The sequence below is a fragment of the Hyperolius riggenbachi genome, chromosome 9, assembly GCF_040937935.1.
Source record: "Hyperolius riggenbachi isolate aHypRig1 chromosome 9, aHypRig1.pri, whole genome shotgun sequence".
Classification (NCBI taxonomy): Eukaryota; Metazoa; Chordata; class Amphibia; order Anura; family Hyperoliidae; genus Hyperolius; species Hyperolius riggenbachi.
The window spans coordinates 211781866-211802258 of NC_090654.1; the positions used below are offsets into that span (position 1 = coordinate 211781866).

General features: G+C 44.7%; 1 protein-coding gene across 4 annotated transcripts in view; it reads right to left on the minus strand.

Annotated features, from left to right (window-relative positions):
* The window catches only part of FRMD4B (FERM domain containing 4B), a 361625-nt gene that overhangs the window by 70984 nt on the left and 270248 nt on the right, over window positions 1-20393 (minus strand). For all 4 annotated transcript variants that reach the window (XM_068253954.1, XM_068253952.1, XM_068253953.1 and 1 more), the window contains exon 11: window positions 13732-13818. In XM_068253954.1, coding sequence (XP_068110055.1) covers window positions 13732-13818 — 87 coding nt within the window. The remainder of the gene's footprint in view (window positions 1-13731; window positions 13819-20393) is intronic.

Below are 20393 nucleotides of genomic sequence, written 5' to 3' on the forward strand. Positions count from 1 at the left end.
GAGGCAGAATATCAGCAGGGCAGCCAGGCAACTGGTATTGCTTAAAAGGAAATAAACATGGCAGCCTCCATATACCTCTCTCTTCAGTTGTCCTTTAAGAACCTAGGCTTATGGCAATGCCCACATAAAAAAAAAACAAAAAAAAAACCAATTTAGGATAGCTGTCTTGAGGTAACAGCAGCAGCCAATCAGGATTCAGCTTTCAAGTTAGAAAGCTAAACAGGTATGTCATAGGCTGCTATATATATATCACTGTACATAACTGCTGTAGACATATCTGCATTGTAATAAAGTCATTAAGTAGAAACACAAGCAATGAGGGTCAAATAAGTTCCAGCAGTGATATCTTTAGCCCAGTTTTATGCCTAAGTTAGGATCAACCTTTTAATTACTGTCACCTGGAATGATCATTAAGCAGAGAAGTGAGTGGCGTCCGGGCATGACCACAGACATCAGGGGACAGTGATCTGTCTATATTTGTCCCAGCTTTGTCTAAAAAAACCTGAGTGATCCCCAATGGTTTGCAAACAACGAACAACATCAACGCAGATTTGAATTCAGAGCCGCCACAATGACAGCCCGCTGATTGGATCGATAGCAGAAGAACCAATACAAGGACCCGGAGGTGCAAAATTTGGCACATGTGAGTACTTTAGTTTGTTATAATTTGGTACAAACAACTAAGGGAGATGATCCCCTTTGGCAACATTGCTAGGCTGGAATGCACACACACGTGTCAGCTGTGTAGCTGACGATGCGCTGTGTTGCTATGCGGGGGGGGGGGGGGGGACGACGACGACGGAGGGGCCATGAGCTGTGCATGCGTGACGTCAAGTTGGGGACAGAGGAGCGGCACAAACAATGGCATTGGCGGGAAGATCGGCATTGCTGGGGTTGGGTAGATCCATCTGGCAGATCACTCACGAATTGGGCATTGTCGGGTGCCGTATACATGCCCGATTTCAGCTGAGGCGGTCGTTATCGAACAATGGGACGATGAGTGGCGCATGTGTGATGTCACGTAGTGGACAGGGGAGTGGTGCGAACAACGGGATTGGCGGGAAGATCGGTGTCGCTGGAGTTGGGTAGATCCATCTGGAAGATCACTCACAGGTTGGCCGTCGGGGGTTGTCGGGTGCTGAATGCATGCCCGATTGTCGGCTGAGGCGGTCATTGTCGAACAATGGGATGATGAGTAGCTAAAACTAGCCTAATGGAGTTGTCAGCAAAAGCAGCTAGTCCTTAGCAATATCAACTAGTTGCAGCAACTAACTATGATTAGTGGCTAGTTGCTAATGACTGAGTCACCCGTGTGAGATGGCCCTAGCCCTATGGAAGTTCCATAGCAACAGTTGATTCCCCCACAAGGCATTAGAAGAAGAGAGAAGTACAGCACAATTATCCTAAATGCAGACAACTGAGTTGATTCATCATTAGTCTGCAGACCAGCATTGTCGACATAATTGCTTATTACAGTGAAAATGTGCGGTGGTGATTGAGCACCAACTGTGTGTCTGACGTTAATAGATGGCTGTTATGGTAAACTTGTATTAATACTTAAAATTAGAGGATTAAGCTCCACAAATTGCTGATGTTTAATCTGGTTTAATGTTATTAAACTCAACATATAGAGTACAGTCACGATAACATCAAGGACAAAAAATACAGACTGTACTGAAGAAATCTTCTGAGAGTATTAATGCTCTCCTAGGGCTGCGTGATGTAAATGCAAGTCAGTTGTCCCTGCTTGCTATTGCCTGCCGCAGTACATGGTTCAGTATGCAAACACAAAATACACTACTAGCCTGGCCAGTGTATCTACTACATGTACAAACATTCATCTAGTTCAATTAAAGTTTTAAGCTGGTTGAGGCGGTCTTTAAGGACAATCTCTGCTGAGAATGTAGCATGTGTACAAGACCCCCCCCCCCCTTCAACCCAAGGTGGATCTGCGGGGGGCAGATGGGACACAGAGCCATGTTCTCTGCCTAATGATGTGGCTCTGTGTCCCCCCACCGCCGCGCTACAGCACCCCAAGTTTAGCAACAACATTTGTTGCTAACTTGGAGCTAAAAAGAGAGGAAAGGAATTCCCTGTTTAAAACGCCCACCAGGAGTGTTCTTACAGGGTTTCCTAAGCTGCCATTGGGCAGCTCTCTCTCCTGGCCGCACCCCCTGGGCTCCCTGCACGCTGTGAGAGACAACAAAGTCTCTCAGCGCAGCATCGTGACCCAGGGGTCACGCAAGTGAAAGTGGGCCATTGTGGCCTACAGGAGCTGCGTTTTTTGCGGCTACCTGATCCTCTCAGCCCTGCAGATCAGGTAGCCTACTTTTTCTTTATTTTTTTTTAGCCCATCTCGGGCTCACTTTAAAGATCCGGCATGCCAGATCTTTGGCAAAGTCCAGCCTAGTTCAATGTTCTCTTCCTTACCCCATAAGAAGTGGCTCTGTCGTGCAGTGCATGCTGCCCCTTCTCCCCCCTCTGTATCTACAGACCAGGGGTGCAACTACAAATCATGGGCCCCCTAACAACATTTTGATGGGGTCTCCCCAATACCCTTTTCCTTGCCTACCCTTGGTGAAGAGTCATAAAACAAGTTTGGCCATCCTGATCTTCACCATAACAAGTCTAGCCACAAAAACACCTGATCTGAAGGATGGACACCTTTATTGGAGGAAGGGAAGGTTAGTAGTTGGAGCCCCCTCGCAGCTTTGGGCCCCCCTGCGGTTGCAGGAGCTGCTCCCCAGTAGTTATTCCCCTACTACAGACACATCGCTAACCAAACCGAAGCACCGCCCAAAGGATCAAATCCCGATCCCTGTGAGCAACAGTAGTCGTACATGTGTACATAGGCTTAAAGGAAGCCCAGTAAATATAACAACAAAACATTTGTAAAGCGCTTTTCTCCTATAGGACCCAAAGCACAATACAGAACTATATCTCTATTTTTAAAACCCCTAAAAAATTCCCATGATGCACATTGCAAAACACAGGCATTATGACGTATGTCTTACATTGTGTTTTTATGCAGTTAAAGGGATGCCTATGATAAACTGAGATGCATGCAGTAAACAGAAAAATGCATCGAGCTGTGTGGTCAAAAAAGGTGATGCAAAAACGCATGAAACTGTAAACAAGCCTGTTGAGTAACTATGGCAGAGTGTTCATATCTACGCAAGTACTACAGGAAGACAGAAAATAACGTGCATAATGAACCAGTACGCATTTACTGATTCATGCAGTATGACCTTAACTCTAAAAAAAATGCTGTGGAAAGACCTGAAGAAGCCAGTCCATGCTGCGAAGCTCACCACAACCCCCGATGAAGCTGGCCTGCAAGGCTGAACGAGCTAAAATTCCTCCAAGCCGATGTGCAGGACTGATCAACAGTTAGGCCCTGTTCACACTAACCAGAATTCGCACGTGTTACTGTGATTCCACCTTTGTCGTACATCTAATGTATTTCATTAGCATCACATTTGTCCTGCGTTTTTCTGTCTTGGAGTTTTTCTGCTTTTTAAAATTACATAACAGGGTTGCTTCTTTGTTTTTATGTGTATGATGTGCAAATTGCATTCAATAAAAATGCAGAAAAAGTTAATTTATTGGGGGGGGGGGGCAAATAGCATCCGATTTTGACGTTACTTAGATGCATTCTCCTGTCAATTAACTTTATTTGTATGCACAGAAAAAAAAATCAGAAGAATCACATTAAAAGGCACAAAAACCACAGAGGAAAAAATAAGACGAAAAATGGCAAAATGCAGAATCATACATGCGATGGATAAGTGTGAATACTGCCTGACTGGAAATGCGTAGACGCCGTTGGCTTCCCAAAGAAAGCACGCCAGCCTGTCTGTGCAGCAATCAGCTCTAAACTGAAGGCCAAAATCATCTGGAAGGATTGTTTGGGATTACAAACTCCTGGTAGGTATGTACCTAGCTCAAGGCACTGAATAAACAAATAATACTGCTGTAATGCACAATCTTGTTATTATTCCTTCAGCTATCCAACTGCTGGGAAACAAACAATATGGAGCCTTGAGCAGCAGCTGTTCCTCACACTAATACCTCACACTACCCAGTGAGAATGTTCAGTCCCTCCCCAAACACCTAGAAAAAACTGAACATATTTGGTGACGATTTCTAATGGCTAATAACCATGACAGTAACGGGATTACAGTGCATGCTATGTCAGTATGACTGATATTAGACTAGATTTTAGCTGAGACTGGGTGAATGATCAAAATCAGATAAATATACCGGCATATATAATGTACCTGAGCTATTACAAATTGCACAAAGTATGGGGCAAGCCATGCCAACTATGTCTTTTGCAATTACTGAGAGGGGGCTAGACTATAACACACACTATAATTGGCTGCTTTCAGGAAATGTAATGGAACATTCCTCCTAACGGACAAAGCAATTCTAAAACTGTGATTCATATATTATTTAGAACGCTGTTTCAGAAATGGGCCCATATGCACTTAACTTTTTCTCCTGAGTTTTCTCCTAGGTGATATGCTTGCAGTAAAATGCCTCTCAGCCCACCAGCAAGCAAGAAAATACTACAAATTTGATAGCATTTGAATCTCTCTTAGAAGAAAACTCAGGAAAAAACATTGACTGCATAAGGCCCAAGGTCTGGTATCTGCATGCTAATGTGAAGTGAGAAGTGTATAGAATAAGCAACAAATGTATTCAAGGCTGGTGCATGTACTACTACAAACTACTGGCAATACTTTGGATATGTAATGTGGTTTTTGCCAGTGTTACCATCACCTCTCATCCCTTAATCGCCTAATTCTTGCTGCTATTCTTAGCAAAAACGCCCTTAAAGCCCTACCCTAATTTCCCCCAATGTTAACTCATTCTTGACACATCTCTTCCTAACCTTTTTCTTAAAACCACTTTGTAATCCTAGCCATTAAGGGCCAAATCCAAACACCGGGGACAAAGTCTTGGTGCTTTGGCCACAGAATAGTTGAACGTTGGTGCCCAACATTCAGTATCTAGAAGATTATATAGCTGAATGATTAAGCCGAAATAAACTGCTTTCTGTTTTGAAGGTGCCATTGCTGACTTGGTATTGGCGCAGCTAAGCCACTGCCTCTAATGGTGGCTATAATGGCACAATCTAGATGTCTAATAAAGTTGAAAGATCGGTTAAATAGAATCGGTACAAACTGAATGATGAAACACTTTTTGAAGCATCAAAGCCAACTTCTTATCTAGCTATACCAGAAAATTTAGATTGAGCAGAATGGACTAGTGCTATTATTTTGATCTGTATCGGTACTATTTAATACACCAATTAAATTGCTTATCCTATATACTAAACAAAGGATGTAATTATGCAACGTTGTGGACAGAGTGCGGCCAGTAGAAAGTGTGCAGTTAGCAAGCAGCAACTGAACATTCAACAGCTGATCTGCCAGGAATTCTATATGCTAACCGGAGGTTGTAAATATGGCCTGGAAGGTCCTGTGCAGCTTAGCGTGGTTGGTGGAGTTGTGGGCGGTGGCTTAGTGTAAGTAACAGCTTATTAAAGTGGCGGCTTAGTGTGGGTAGCGTAGTTGTTTGTGGTGGCTTAGTGTGCCAGCGGGTTAGTGCAGCTGTTGTATGCGTACTGAGCGGACAATTTGAGAGTCAGGGGTTTCCTGGTTTATTTAGATTGTTTTGTGTATGGCCACTTTACCACGTTGAAGTCAAGTATTCATATCAGGTGCTCCGACACCGGTAGTTCCATGCTTCTTCCAGTTTTGTGACTTGAACACTCTGAAGCCAGAAGATCAGCTTTGTAAACAAGTGGTGTTTTGTAGAAAGGGACATAAAGGTGTCAGTCTCCATATTCTCAGTGTATTTAAAGACAAGCTGTGATGTGGTAGAGGTGGTAGATAGGGGGAGAGGACTTGTGTTGACATGGTTTACAGATGACAGAAAACCTGGGAAACCTGTCTGACATTAATTAAGAAGAGCAGCAGAAGGAACTGGACAAGGATGAGGGAGACAATCATACGGGCCTATTTGGCAGTGAAAACTTCCGTGAAGGTGGAGACAGTGTTTAGGCATAAAGACAAGCATAACAGGAACCAGATTATATGGAATATTAATTGTTGCTATATCCAGCTCACCTGCTGTCACAAACAATAGCCACAGCTGTGTCACTGAATAATAATGTGCTGAGGCAATTAGGAATTTAGTAAGGTGCCACTTTAGTCCGCATAAGCAGCGTGGGAAAGTTATGAAGCAATGGAGATGGCCGCTCTCCCTATTCACATGGCTTCCGATGGCTGCAGCTCCACCCTGTGAATCCAGCAGTACCAGCAGCAGAGGCACTGGGGAGTGGGCACACTATTTATAGAACAGGTGGAGGAATAGACACTTTCAGGGCTGAATGAAACGTCTTCTCCCTGAGTCCAACCCACGGATAAACATCAGTGTGCAAAAGTCCTCCCAAGGAGGTAAATGGACAGAAATAGCTAAACAGCTGAATCCCATTTACATACATGCATAGAAGCCAGACAACCCTTTTCTGATCCTGCTTTTACATACTGAATGCACACCGCCTAGCTAGCCCCCCCCCCCCTCTCATCCACCACCAAAGTAAAACTTATTTCTTTAATGTTGTGTCATTTGAGGTCACTGTAGAATTGAAACTCAACACGTCATTGTCCCATCTGTCCTGGGTTGGTCCTAGCTCCCCTGCTTACCCTAACCCTATTTTGTGCTCTAACCCTAGACCCATAGGTTAGCACTCACTATGCAATGGAAAACTATCAGTCTACCATAACCCTAACCTATCCCTCTCCCATAACATGGCCCAGATAAACATGGTCCTAAGCAGTGAAGGACCTGCCAGAAATCCTAGACTAAAAAATGAGGCCATGACAAGAATATTGGGAGTTAGAACTGGAATACATGAATTTTTCTTTGTTTTCAATCATTTTTTATTGAATTTTTTCAAAACAGAAACTGTAAACATTGTAATGACATACACCATATAAAAAATATACACAATAAGTGCAAATAATATATTTTGTAAACATATAAACAAAGTGATAACCCGCGGCCACTGAATAAAGCATTTCTATTGTTTGTTCAAACAGGGGGCGGGGCGTAAGAATATGACTCATTGATAGACTGAATGTTGGGTATTTTTCCTTTGAACAGATTTTGTAATATTCTATGTTTCTTGGTTGTGTGCTTTAACTCTACACTAACTAGAGTCTGTCCCTTACACTAACCAGAACCTTTAACACTAACCTTCCTTTACCCTATGCTGCTTAAACTCTCAATACTACTGCTACTTTCTTATTAGAACAATCTCCTATAACTGAAAACGAGGTGCTTGTACCTAAATACCGTATAGTAATAAATGCCTAAAGTACAGGTCCAGCCCATCCACAAACTTGCTCAACATACACTCCCTCTTCAAGCCCAATTTCAGTTTTCTGCTGGTGTGTAGCAAAATAAACATGTTTAAGGTATTGCAATACCAGATCAAACTATTTATATACTTAACATGTATTTCTTCATGATGTGTGAACTTACATTTTTTAGTGGATTAAAAAAAAATGTAAATATAAAAATGTATCTACTTCAATTAGAAATACTTCCATAAAGAGATGATCTTAATAAAATGATAAATATTGCCTGGTCCTTTAACCGCTCCTCCACAGAATATCTATATCATCCAGAAAAAAAACATAAATCTCCTGTGGTATTTTTCATACCCAGCTGTGCTGGCAACAGACTGCAGTGCAGACACGTAGATGGATAGAGAACTTTTAGGTTTTGGAAAACAATGGAGATTGTTAGTGTTTCAGCAAAACTGGCCAGAATCTATAAAAAAAACAAAACCTTGTAGGTGGCAAAAATATATAACCCTCATATGGGTCACAGCAAGCCATAGGAGGGTGGATGATAAGGTTAGCAGCCATGTGACTGTAGTACACATCTGCAGTGCAAACTTCTTCTAATGATACATTTCCATTGTCCTGGATTGATTACACTAAGTTTTCCCTGCAGCTGTGTGCATGATAATGCATGACTGAAACTTCCAAAAAGCCTTTCGACAATACTTGCTATGCTCAGGTGAGGATTGTAAACTTTTGCCAGGCAGTCTTGCAAGATCAGTTATGTTCTACAGAATTATATATTGTTCTTAGAAATGCTGAGTTAATCCTGAATCTTAACGTGGCCCTGTGGTGGGTCATTGGCAGGTAGCTGTATACTATACAGTTTTGCCACCTCAGCAGCACTGGCTGTTCTTAGTAAGGGGTGGCTGTTGAGCCTTGGAAAGTAATGACATTTAACTGTACTACATGGTTAACGATGGTCAGTGAGATGCAAATGATTCCAACCAATTTAATGGAAGCTTTTAGCAGCTCGGAATTAAGGTCCGTACACACGCCGGACTGGAGGCAACGATGGGTCCGTCGTCACCTCCCGCTGGGTGGGCGTTCCAGCGACAGTCAGGCGTGTACTGTGTACAGTCTGTCTGCAGACTGATACGGCTGTTTCTGAGCGATCCGCCCGGCGGATTGCTCAGAAACAGCCGTATCAGTCCGCCGACAGTGCGTACACACGCCGGACTGTCATTGGAACGCCCACCCAGCGGGAGGTGACGACGGACCCGTCGTTGCCTCCAGTCTGGCGTGTGTACGGACCTAAAGAGGAACTCCAGTGAAAATAATGTAGTAAAAAAAGTGCTTCATTTTTTACCATAATTATGTATAAATGATTTAGTCAGTGTTTGCTCATTGTAAAATATTTCCTCTCCCCGATTTACATTCTGACATTTATTACATGGTGACATTTTTACTGTGGGCAGGTTATGTAGCTGCTCCTAGCTGTTTTGGCTGTTAGAGACAGCTGTAAATAGCTAATTCCTGTCTGTGAACATTGTTACATTGTGGCAGTTTGCCCAGAGTACCGCGGAACTCAGAGCTTCTTGTGGGAGGGGTTTCAGCACAAAATCAGTCAGAGGGGTTTCAGCACAAAATGGTCTGTTTGTGAAAATCATTATATTTCTCATGTAAACGGGGGTATCAGCTACTGATTGGGAAAAAGTTCAATTCTAGGTTGGAGTTTCTCTTTAAGGCCAATCAAAAACATCTAGAAGTACATTTCTTAGGCCTAGATCCAAACTGCACACAATTTGCATAACATTTACATACTAATAAGAAAAGTTTGCCTCTCATGAACTGTCTCCATACATTTGACAGAAACCAACAAGTAGGTGTAGTCATGCCTCTCCTGCTCCAGCAACACCTCAGCACATCCACTGCCTGCCTTTATCACAACCTTCCGATGTCTCCTCCTAGCCCACTGGTGGCATTGCTGCCTGGCCTTTACACCCACACTGAGACTAGACAGTTATCACTGAAGGGAAATAGCAGTTGTAGTAGTACCTTCGGGGAATCCTTGGGGCTTAGTAGAGCCATGTTTGTAGAACAACCAATACTGCTGCGGTAATAATGCTGGATACTACTTGAAGATACCCACATACTACTTTCATTTGATTGCAATGCAGAAGTGTAGGGAATGTGGCAACATGCAAATAAGAGAAAAAACAGAAGTACTATTGGGAACCCCACACAAGTACACCAGGTGCATACATCATCATAGCCTGGACTTCCTCTGCAGTTTCTTATTACACCTTCGTAAGGACCAGTAGATCCCCCACCTCAATATCAGTCCCTATGACCCAAACTTCACCTTGTGTGGCGTGTCCCCACTTGAAAGGGAGACAAGTATGGTCTGCCCAACTACCATTACACCTGGGCCTTTACTGTGCAAGGTATAGGGACTGAAGGCCTTTAAGGCAACAGTACCACCAGTACCCACAAGGCTATGATACAGGCAAGTTGCAGATGACAGATCACAATTATATACAATCTCGTAGTCAGGAAGCCAGGGGTCATATACATATATTATATAGCAGTCAATCCTAACCGTAAGCAATTTTGAAGTCAGCAAGCCAAAGGACATACACATGTCAGTCAGGTACAGGAATTAGACAGGAGAGTCGTCAAACAGGCAAGAGTCGGTCCAGGCAGCAGGCAATAGCAAAGGTTCAGGCAAGGATTCAGACAAAGAGTAAGCTATAGCAAGGAATGCCCAGCAGCTAGCTCTAGCAACTTAACGCTATCACAGGTAACTAACTGTGCCAATTAGACTTTAATACTACACTGCCCCAATCGGGAGATCTCCCCACATTGGCCAGGCAATGAACCCCAAGCATGCCTCTAGTGATTGACTCAGGACCAGTCAACCACTTCCTGGTTCAGAGGTGGCGCCAGAGAGCGTGCGCTGAGCATCCCCATCACCCGGCAACGCCAGAGGGAGTTTGTCCGCGCTAGCTTATGTGAGCTGCAGAGATGCCAAACACACGTGGAGGTTTGCGCACTCATGCGCCGAGCCACGGAGGCCACCGATCCCTCGGCGAAGCCAGCTGGAGGTGAGATTGTGACACACTTACAATTATTGGGCTATTTTACAGAAGCTTGTATTTGCTCAACAGTTTAAATAGTATCTTCTATAAAAAAAAGAAAAGAAAAATCAACTCGCACAAAAATGTCATAAATACAAGATAAGTGACTCACATCCAGTAATTGCACATGTGCTGCGTGTCAAATCATCACTCTACTATACGTCATGCCAATTTATTCCAAACTGCAGGAAAGACATTTAGTTCCAGGAGGAGGAGCCCAGCCTGTATCTGAGCAGCCCCATTCCGGCCAATCATTGTTCTGTCATGCAGAGGCGCCTCAAGCGCCTTTTGCGTGTATCCATTTTTCTGCAATAAAATTCATGTCTAGGTATGTGTGACACAGAGCCAGCACCTTCTGCTGCCAGTTACAGGTGATGATGTGTATATTCAGATCCCCAGAAATAATTAGCATTGGCAGCCAGGTAGACGTAAAGTGGAATTCCAGGCATGCCAGTAAAATGCATCCTGCTTTTATCAGCTGTGAATTCAGACTAAACAATTATTTCTTTAACGGTTTTTTAATTACACCTAACATGAGAGAGCTATAGAGGTTGCCATCTTGACATGTTTCTAAACAAAATGCCGATTTCCTGGCTGTAATCCTGACTCTCCTCATGGAAAGCCTTCTGGGAGAAATATACAGATCAGAGAAATGAAGTCATGTGAACATTGTATTGAACATTGTATCTTCATGGACCTCTCATTGCTCTGGTGTTAGAGGTCTCTGTACCTATCTAGTGACACAGTGCACAATTTATCTCTGCAGAGAAGTGTGTTCTGGACATCTACAGCACTGACCCCTGTCATTGAAGTTCAGGGACTGAGAGACCCTGCTGCAATCACTATGGGCCCTTTTCCACTAGCAGATAAGTTAACTGGCTTCCCCCGAAATTGGCCCTAGACTATGATTAGATTGCGAGCCCCTGAGAGGGACAGTTAAGTGACAAGACAATTTACTCTGTACAGCACTGCGGAAGATGTCAGCGCTATATAAATACTAAATAATAATAATAATAGCAAAATTGCAAATGCAATCACCGGGAAATTTTAGGACTTTGCTGAATCGCAATTGCTAGCATTTAGCACGAACGCTAGTTATTGCTAGTGGAAAAGGGCCCTTAAGGCAGCCATACACTGGTCGATGTGCCATCAGATCGACCAGCTGACAGATCCCTATCTGATCGAATCTGATCAGAGAGGGATCGTATGGCTGCCTTTCCTGCAAACAGATTGTGAATCGATTTCAGCCTGAAACCGATCACAATCTGTTGTGGTGGTGCTACCGCCGCTCCCCCCGCCGGTATACATTACCTGAGGCTGGCTCCCGGGCGTGATGTCCCCGTCATGTGGCACCTCCGGCTCCGGCATCCGCATAGAACTTAAGCTATCACACCAGTGACAGCGGAAGTTCAAATAGAGCGCCCTCTAGTTGTACTTCCGCTGTCACTGGCATGACAGCGGAAGTTATGCGAGGATGCCGGAGGCGCCATGACAGGAGCAGTGACGGACGGGATGCCCGGGAGCCAGCCTCAGGTAATGTATACCTGATCGGATCGGCCGCCGCTAGCGACGCGCTCCCTACCCGCGGGCGATCGAGGGTAATTTCCCGCACGGCGCGATCGACGGACCGATCCGATTTCGGGAGGAAATCGGATCGGCGGGTGCGTGTTGCGCGAACGATTGGCAGCAGATTCGATCCCAGTGATCGAATCTGCTGTCGAAACTGCCGCAAATCGGGCCAGTGTATGGCCACCTTTACTGTAGTTGTAGAACAGCAGTTTTGACAAAGCAATGATTACTCACTGGTAAAACTTTTGTTATAGTACAACTGTTTCTGTTGTAGGCAAGTGGCTGTAGACTGTAGAGGATATTAGCTTAGGCTTCTGGCTTGTAAAACTGCACATAACTACAAGCATCTTCCACTCCAATAAGATCTAACTTAACAATTCCCAGGATTTGCAAGAAAATAAAGAAAAGTTTTACTCACCTGGGGCTCCTTCCAGCCCCTAGAAGTCCATCAGTGCTCAAGGAGCAGTTCCTCTCTTCTCTGGGCCACCGCTACACCCTCTGTAAGATCCCAACCAGCAACTGGGTATGGAATGGATCCTCTGTGCATGCGCGCCTCTCATGACCGCGCACCCAAGCTCTGCGCTAACACGTTCCCGACTACGGGAGGGTGATCGCTAGAGGCATGCATGCGCAGAGGATCCAGACTCAGCCACGGGTCTCAATCTTACGAAAGACGTAGAGGTGGCCGGGAAAAGAACAAAACTGTGGTTTGGTCACTGATGGATTTTTAGAGGCTGGTGAAAGCCCCAGGTGAGTAAACTTTTCTTTATTTTTTAAATACAAAGAGTGCTCAGGTTTTATCAAATGCAGTTTAAACTCTCATAAAAAGGAACTTTAACCCAGGATTAAACTTCCCAATCAATAGCGGATATCCCCTTTTCCACAAGAAATCTTGACCTTTTCTCAAATAGCTCATCAGGGGACATCTGTATGGCTGATATTGTGGGGGAACCCCTCCCACAGTGTAATGCCGGGGCCATGTATGGTGCCCTCCCTCTCCACGGAATTTTACATGGAGCTCAGCCAAGGGCAGTGTGAATGTCTGTATGGAGATTGCTAGGCATACTTCCATTAATAGTCAGATAATGCTTTTCACAACCTGACTATGATCTGGTGTATGTACAGTTTTAATAGCTTGATTCATACTCTGGGCATGCTAATAAACATACAGTATGCCGGTAAACCATGCCTCCTACTTTTAGATGGTGTGGTTTTAGAATAAAAATATTAGATTTTGAACACCCTTAAATGGAATCCTAAAGCGGACCTGAACTCAGAACATACTCTCTGCTCTAAAAGATACACAACAGCATAAAAACCATTTAAAGAAACACGTCTTTGTTACAAATCCTGTAATAAATTTGCAGTGTGTCTATGTACTGCTTTCACGGAAGCAGACATAGGGTTAACATCCTGTGTTTATAAATGAGCAGATCTGCCATGGCAGATGAGATTCCTGAGCTGACATAGCTGAATAGATCAAAGGCAATTAGGCTAAACTCTCTACATACATACAAGGTGCATTTCTCTATGTTTTCCTTCTTGTCCTGTGCAAGAGTTCAGATCAACTTTAATAACTGTTTTGATGCACAAAGCTGGTGTCTGTACAAGGCATTAGCCGATGTCTGTGTGTGATAGTGAAGCATGGTGAAAACTCTTACCTTTCTGGGCTTTATTTTGTCTTGGATATCATACTGTCCAATTCCCTTGAAACTAATTCCCAGCCACCAGGGGATTCCCTGCTTGTCCTGAAAGAGGAATACACACATCTTGGTTAGTCACAATGTAGGATTATTTTTAAAGGTGGCAAAATTACAATACAGTCTCCCTGAATCATTAGCTGGGAGGAGGGGCACAGACAGCAGGCTACATGCATTGCTCCCCAGAAAAAAGCTAACCCATTTGGGAAAAGATTGTAATTGGGTGATTTATGAAGCTAGTGCTTTAATTGTACTGACTAGAAAATACATTGTAACATTTGATTATTAAGCAGACAGATATTCTGCAGTCCACTGAGCTGCTAAGCTACAGCTGGATGGATACCGTGTTGCAAACGCAGCCAGGCACGCTTTTAGAGGCTGACGAGGCGGTCACTGCTCAGGTTGAAGAGGCAGAGTAGGGAGAAACGGGTCCATGCAGAGTGGCGAGTGGAGGGGTAAAGTTACTCCTCTCTCTATGATCCAGTGATAGACACACACACACATTCCATCTTCCTCCTTGGTGCCCTGGTCTTCGTGGCTCTAGCAGCGTCTGTCATTAAGTATCCCGCCGGCACGTAACGCCGTGTAACACGATGACAGAAGCTCCTACAGTCATAGAGACCAGGATGACTAGGAAGGTGGATTGTGTGTGTCCATAAGTGGATCCTAGAGGTAAGCCACTTTACCTCTCCGTTCCTCACTCTGCATGATCCGGATGGGGGTGCGTTGCCTAATACTGGGGGATCCTCTGGCTAGCTATACTGGGGCTTCCTAACACTGATGAGGGACCTCAGGTTATCTACAATGAGAGGGTTACATCTGGATACCTATATTGGGGTGTTACCTCTGGCTACAAAGTATTAAGGTGCTACTTCTGGCTGCCTATACTGGGGCTATTTCTATATACCTATACTAAGGGCTACCTAATATTGAGGGCATCTCAGATTACCTATACTGGACGTCAACCTCTGGCTATCGAATACTGTGTGTGTGCTTGTGTGTGTGTGTGTGTGGGGGGGGGACCTTTAGTTACCTATTCAAGGGGTCACACCTGGCACCTCTGGCTTTATTTTACTGTTGGTCACATCTGGCTATCTATACTGGGGCTACATCTGGCAAACTAATACCGATGCCACCTCTGGCTACCTGTAATTGGCAGGCTACCTTTGTCTACCGAATACAGGGGAGTATTTTTGGCTACCCAATACTAGGGGGTACATCTGGCTACTCATACTGAGGGGGTACTTCTGGCCACCTATACTAGGAACAACCTAATACTAGGGGGCACCTCAGACTACAGTAATGTAACAGAGTGCACAAGTCTGGGGGGTGGGGGTTACCCCCTTGCCCTGAGAGCTGCTTAGCCTTGAAACTGCCCTGAGTACAGCCATGTTTCTGTAGAAATTATACTTATATTTGAACTAAGTGGTGGTTACGAAAAGGTCCAGCACCATTCAGCTGTTTGGGGTGTGATCCAGTTTCAAATGATTCTGTGCAGTCTCAGTTGCCTCTAAAACCTTCACAAACAACTCTGGAGTTAGCTATGTGCTCCTTCCAGTGCCCATCTTCACTCAGCACTAGAGTGAGACGCGTGGTTCACAGGTTCAAACTTGCTATCTAACAACCCCTGTTTAGACAGCATCTATATTTAAAATGTTAAAATCACAACTCTGCTGTTTCAAAAACACTGTGAAAGTGAATCTGCCTTCAGCCGTGCATATAAATAAAAGTTTTTCTCAGAATGCCAATGGAAGGTTGATGTGCTGACATGTGCTCAGCTCTACAAGCATACAAGTTGTGTGTTAAGGTGCGTACAAATGTTCAATTCCTGTTGCAGGGATTGGGGCTTTATGCCCTCAAGCAACAGTTCAAGGCAGATTTCTGTACTGCCTGCAGGTTAGCAATGCATACTGTTGCTATGGAGTAGGGAAGAGGGCTACTGACATGGGCATGGTGAGTTGGAGAACAATGCCCTTGGCCTTCGCTAGACAGAGATGATCCGCCAGGCTGATTGCTTGCAAAATTTTCAGTAACTGCTCTTATTTACATAAAAGAATATTTTAACGCATTCCTATACATTCCCTGTGTGTAAAAACCTCTCTTTTCACTGCAGAGAACAGGAGAAAATTGCTTATCTCTGGCTGATTGGCAAATGTACTCATGGCCAGCTGAAGCTTTCTGAGGCATGTGTCTTCACTCTACCCCCCTCCTTCTCTGCTGATGTGACTGTTGCCAGGGTGATGTGTCTATTCAGCAGAGGGAGGGGAGCAGAATGAACACGCATTCCTTAAAGGTGCGTACACACGCACTACGGCCGGCAACAACGGGTCCGTCAGACCCTCCCGCTGGGTGGACTTTCAGCCAACAGTAGCGCGTGTGTACGCACCGCTGAGCGGATCGTACAGAAACAGCCTTATCAGTCCGCCGACAGCGCGTACACACGTGCTACTGTCAGCTGAACGTCCGCCCAGCGGGAGGGTCCGGCCGACCCGTTGTTGCCGGCGGTAGTGTGTGTGTACGCACCTTTAGAGAGCTTCAGCTGGCAATGATTACATTTGCCAATTAGCCAGAGATAAGCAAGCTTCTCCTGCTCTCTGCAGTGGACCCCCCCCCCCATTAGTTGTGGGAGTTAAAACCCGTTCACACCATACAAGGCATGTACGAATATGATTTTGTGCATGCTTTTTCTGCTAAAATGTTCCTGGATGTGTTACATTGCACAGCACCGAAACGCGCACTGTACTGAAAATGGTAACTTGGAAGCATGTGGCCTTTTATGTTACCATGCAGGTCGCACACAATGGGCTTGATTCACAAAGCGGTGCTAACTGTTAGCACGCCTGTGAAAACCCCCTTAGTACGTCTAAACGAGCTTTTCGCGCACAAAACTTTACGCGCGCTAAACTTTATTCGCGTAAAACTTTACGTGCGCACTGCACAGAGCGCTCCGCGCAAAGTGCCCATTAAAGCCTATGGGACTTAGCACGCGCATAGGACTTTGCGCGCGGTACTTAGAGCGCGATCTGATTGAGAAAACCGGTGCTAACCTACTTAGCACCCTGGTTAGCGCGCCTAAAGACTTTACACGTGCTAAGTAGGGTAGCACCGCATAGTGAATCAAGCCCAATGTGTGGTGCGTCATAACTGACAGCACTGCACATAGTGTGAACAAGCCCTTAGAAATGCTCCCAGCTACACCTTGTATTAAATATTTGTCAATGTATCAATACAAACAATGAAAGCAATAAGCAGCAGTTTGTAACATCACATACAAATAAATACCAGCACAGCTTCCCTTTTGAAGCCTAAAAATGATTTGTGGAGCTCTTGAACAACCTGTAGAACCAGCAGGACCGTGGATCCTAAGTGGTGTGACCTTCTGTCATGTGTTGGTCACCCCTATGAGTCAGGCTAGAATAGCCACTATGTACACACAATTCCTGAAGCCACTGATGTCAGAGGGAAGCAGTTCATCAGCAGGTGTTGATGCCTGAGGCTGGGGTCAGATCATCCTGCCTTCATGTCCAGGCCTGTAATCCTGTCTGACCAGAGAATCCCATTAGGCCTGCACTAGTGTCATGTGACCGCACACATATTCTGTCTGATTCTTCAATTAGATCCCATAAAAGGTTAGCAACCATGCAATACTGGACTCATATGTTAATTGTGGTCTTTTTCAATTAAATGAAATAGTTTTTAACAACAGAAGAGGAAAAAAGGATCTGGGCACCAGCTAAAGTCCAAACATCACTTTTATCTCATCCTGAATAAATAGACAGCAGCTGCATAAATGTATGGCCTGCCAGCCCGTTTCGAAGATCTGCTTCATCAGAGAAAAGACGTAAATATGTCCTGCCATACATTTATGCAACTGCTGTCTATTTATTTATTTATGAATTTATATAGCACCAACATATTACGCAGCGCTGTACAGAGTATATTGTCTTGTCACTAACTGTCCCTCAGAGGGGCTCACAATCTATTCCCTACAACAGTTGTATGTCTATATCACGTAGTGCATGTATCGTAGTCTAGGGCCAATTTTTAGGGGGAAGCCAATCAACTTATCTGTATGTTTTTGGGATGTGAGAGGAAACCAAAGTGCCAGAAAAAACCCACTCAGACAGGTATCGGTTGAAAAGGGCGCCCGAGCTGCCTGTATGAAAAGGGCGCCGCCATAGACATCAATGTTATTTCTGGAAATATGGGCTACAAGGTGTAGAAAAGGGCGCCCGAGTTTTGATATAGGCTACAAGCGGGCTCCCCTTTGTAGCCCGTATTTTTTTCGGCTACAAGGTTTTCGCTACAGTAAGGTGCCCCTTTGTAGCCCATATTATTGCCTTTTTTTCTAGCCTAAGTTTTTATATGGGCTACAAGTGCTGGAAGCCGAATTATTTCATTCCCCCACTATCCATGGCGGCCTGGAGGGGGAATAGTAATTAACACATCCCGGAGTATTTTTGTAGCCGAAGTTTTTATATGGGCTACAAGCACTGTAAGCCGAATTATTTCATTCCCCCACTATCCATGGCGGCCTGGAGGGGGAATAGTAATTAACACATCCCAGAGTTTTTTTGTAGCCGAAGTTTTTATATGGGCTACACCAGGCGCCTTTTTTTTGTAGCCGAAGTTTTTATATGGGTTACACCAAGCGTCTTTTTTGTAGCCGAAGTTTATATGGGCTATACCAGGCGCCTTTTTTGTAGCCGAAGTTGGTATATATGGGCTCCACCAGGCGCCCTTTTTTACCGGCGCCCTTTTCATGTAGACCCCTCAGACAAGGGGAGACCATACAAACTCCTTGCAGATGTTGACCTGGCTGGGATTCGAACCAGGGACCCAGCGCTGCAAGGTGAGAGCGCTAACCACTACGCCACCGTGCTGCCATTGATGAAATAGAGGTGATGTTTGGACTTAAGCTGGTCCCCGCATTCTGTTCTCCTTTTCAGTTGCCACATTGAATCTGTTTATCTGGAGGCACGGCTTACGCACCACTTGCCCTCAATTGGTCAGTTTAGTTATCTTCTGCGGGTCTATCTTTTTTCTTCCAATCAGAAATATTTTTTTTTAATGGGCCAGAAAGTTTTGATCATAAATCAAAATGATTGCTTTAGGGCCTGTTTCCACTAGGGCGGTTTCGCCGGCGATTCTGCAGAGTTTCCCCGCACATGATTCGCACGGGGAAACTCTGCCATAGGGGATGACGGCACCGCGGCGGAATCGCTTGCGGGAGCGATTCGTCCTGGCCCCCCCGCAGCGGAGGCTGTGAATCCCATAGCCGTGCATGGCACGGCTCATGGGATTCGCCTGCGATCCCGCCCACCGGCTCAGTGCGGCGTGCGTCTGCGAGACGCACGCCGCACTGGTGGAGACGAGCCCTTACATTTTTCAAAAAAACATTTTTTTTTTGCAATCAAAATTTAAGACATTTGTGCTAAAATGTATGTGTGTGTGTAGTAATAGGTTTCCCTATAACTCTTGTGTTATGATCCATCATCTCACAGTGTTTCAAACTGTGGCCATTAACGGTACAATTTCAAGTGATCAATCTAAAAAAGTTCAAATGCACTGATCAGGCACATAAATGGTACAATTTTTTTTATTCTTTTAAAAACCATATCAATCGATTTTTACATCTGCAACTTTTACGATCTTTTATCATGACCGCCAATGATCAAATTATGTTCTCCAATTCAATTAAATTGCGATCGAATGCGTCGACCAGTCACACAAAATTGTACCATTTATGGTCACCATTAGACCATACCATCTTGGAAAAAACCGTCAGAAGATACAGAAAAACGAACATAGGTCTGGATTCTCTGCAATGAGATCTGCCAGTTATGAGCTTAAACACAATCAGAGTGCAATGTTGGCACAGAGGGTACACACAATCAGTGTACAGTGTTTGCACAGACGGTTTATAGACAGTGTGCAGTGTTGGCACAGAGGTTACACACAATCATTGTGCAGTGTTGGTACTGAGGGTACACACAATCAGTGTGCAGTGTTGACATATAGGGTACACACAATCAGTGTGCAGTGTTGACATATAGGGTACACACAATCATTGTGTAGTGTTGGCACAGAGGGTACACACCATCAGTATGCAGTGTTGGCCCAGAGGGTACACACAATCAGTGTGCAGTGTTGGCACAGAGGGTACACACAATTAGTATGCAGTGTTGGCACAGAGGGTACACACAATCAGTTTACAGTGTTGGCACAGACGGTTTATGGTTTATAGACAATCAGTGTGCAGTGTTGGCACAAAGGTTACACACAATCATTGTGCAGTGTTGACATATAGGGTACACACAATCAGTGTGCAGTGTTGGCACTGAGGGTACACACCATCAGTATGCAGTGTTGGCACAAAGGGTACACAAAATCAGTGTGCAGTGTTGGCACTGAGGATACACACAATCAGTGTGCAGTGTTGGCACAGAGGGTACACACAATCAGTGTGCAGTGTTGGCACTGAGGGTACACACAATCAGTGTGCAGTGTTGACATATAGGGTACACACAATCACTGTGCAGTGTTGGCACAGAGGGTACACACCATCAGTATGCAGTGTTGGCACAGAGGGTGCACACCATCAGTATGCAGTGTTGGCACAG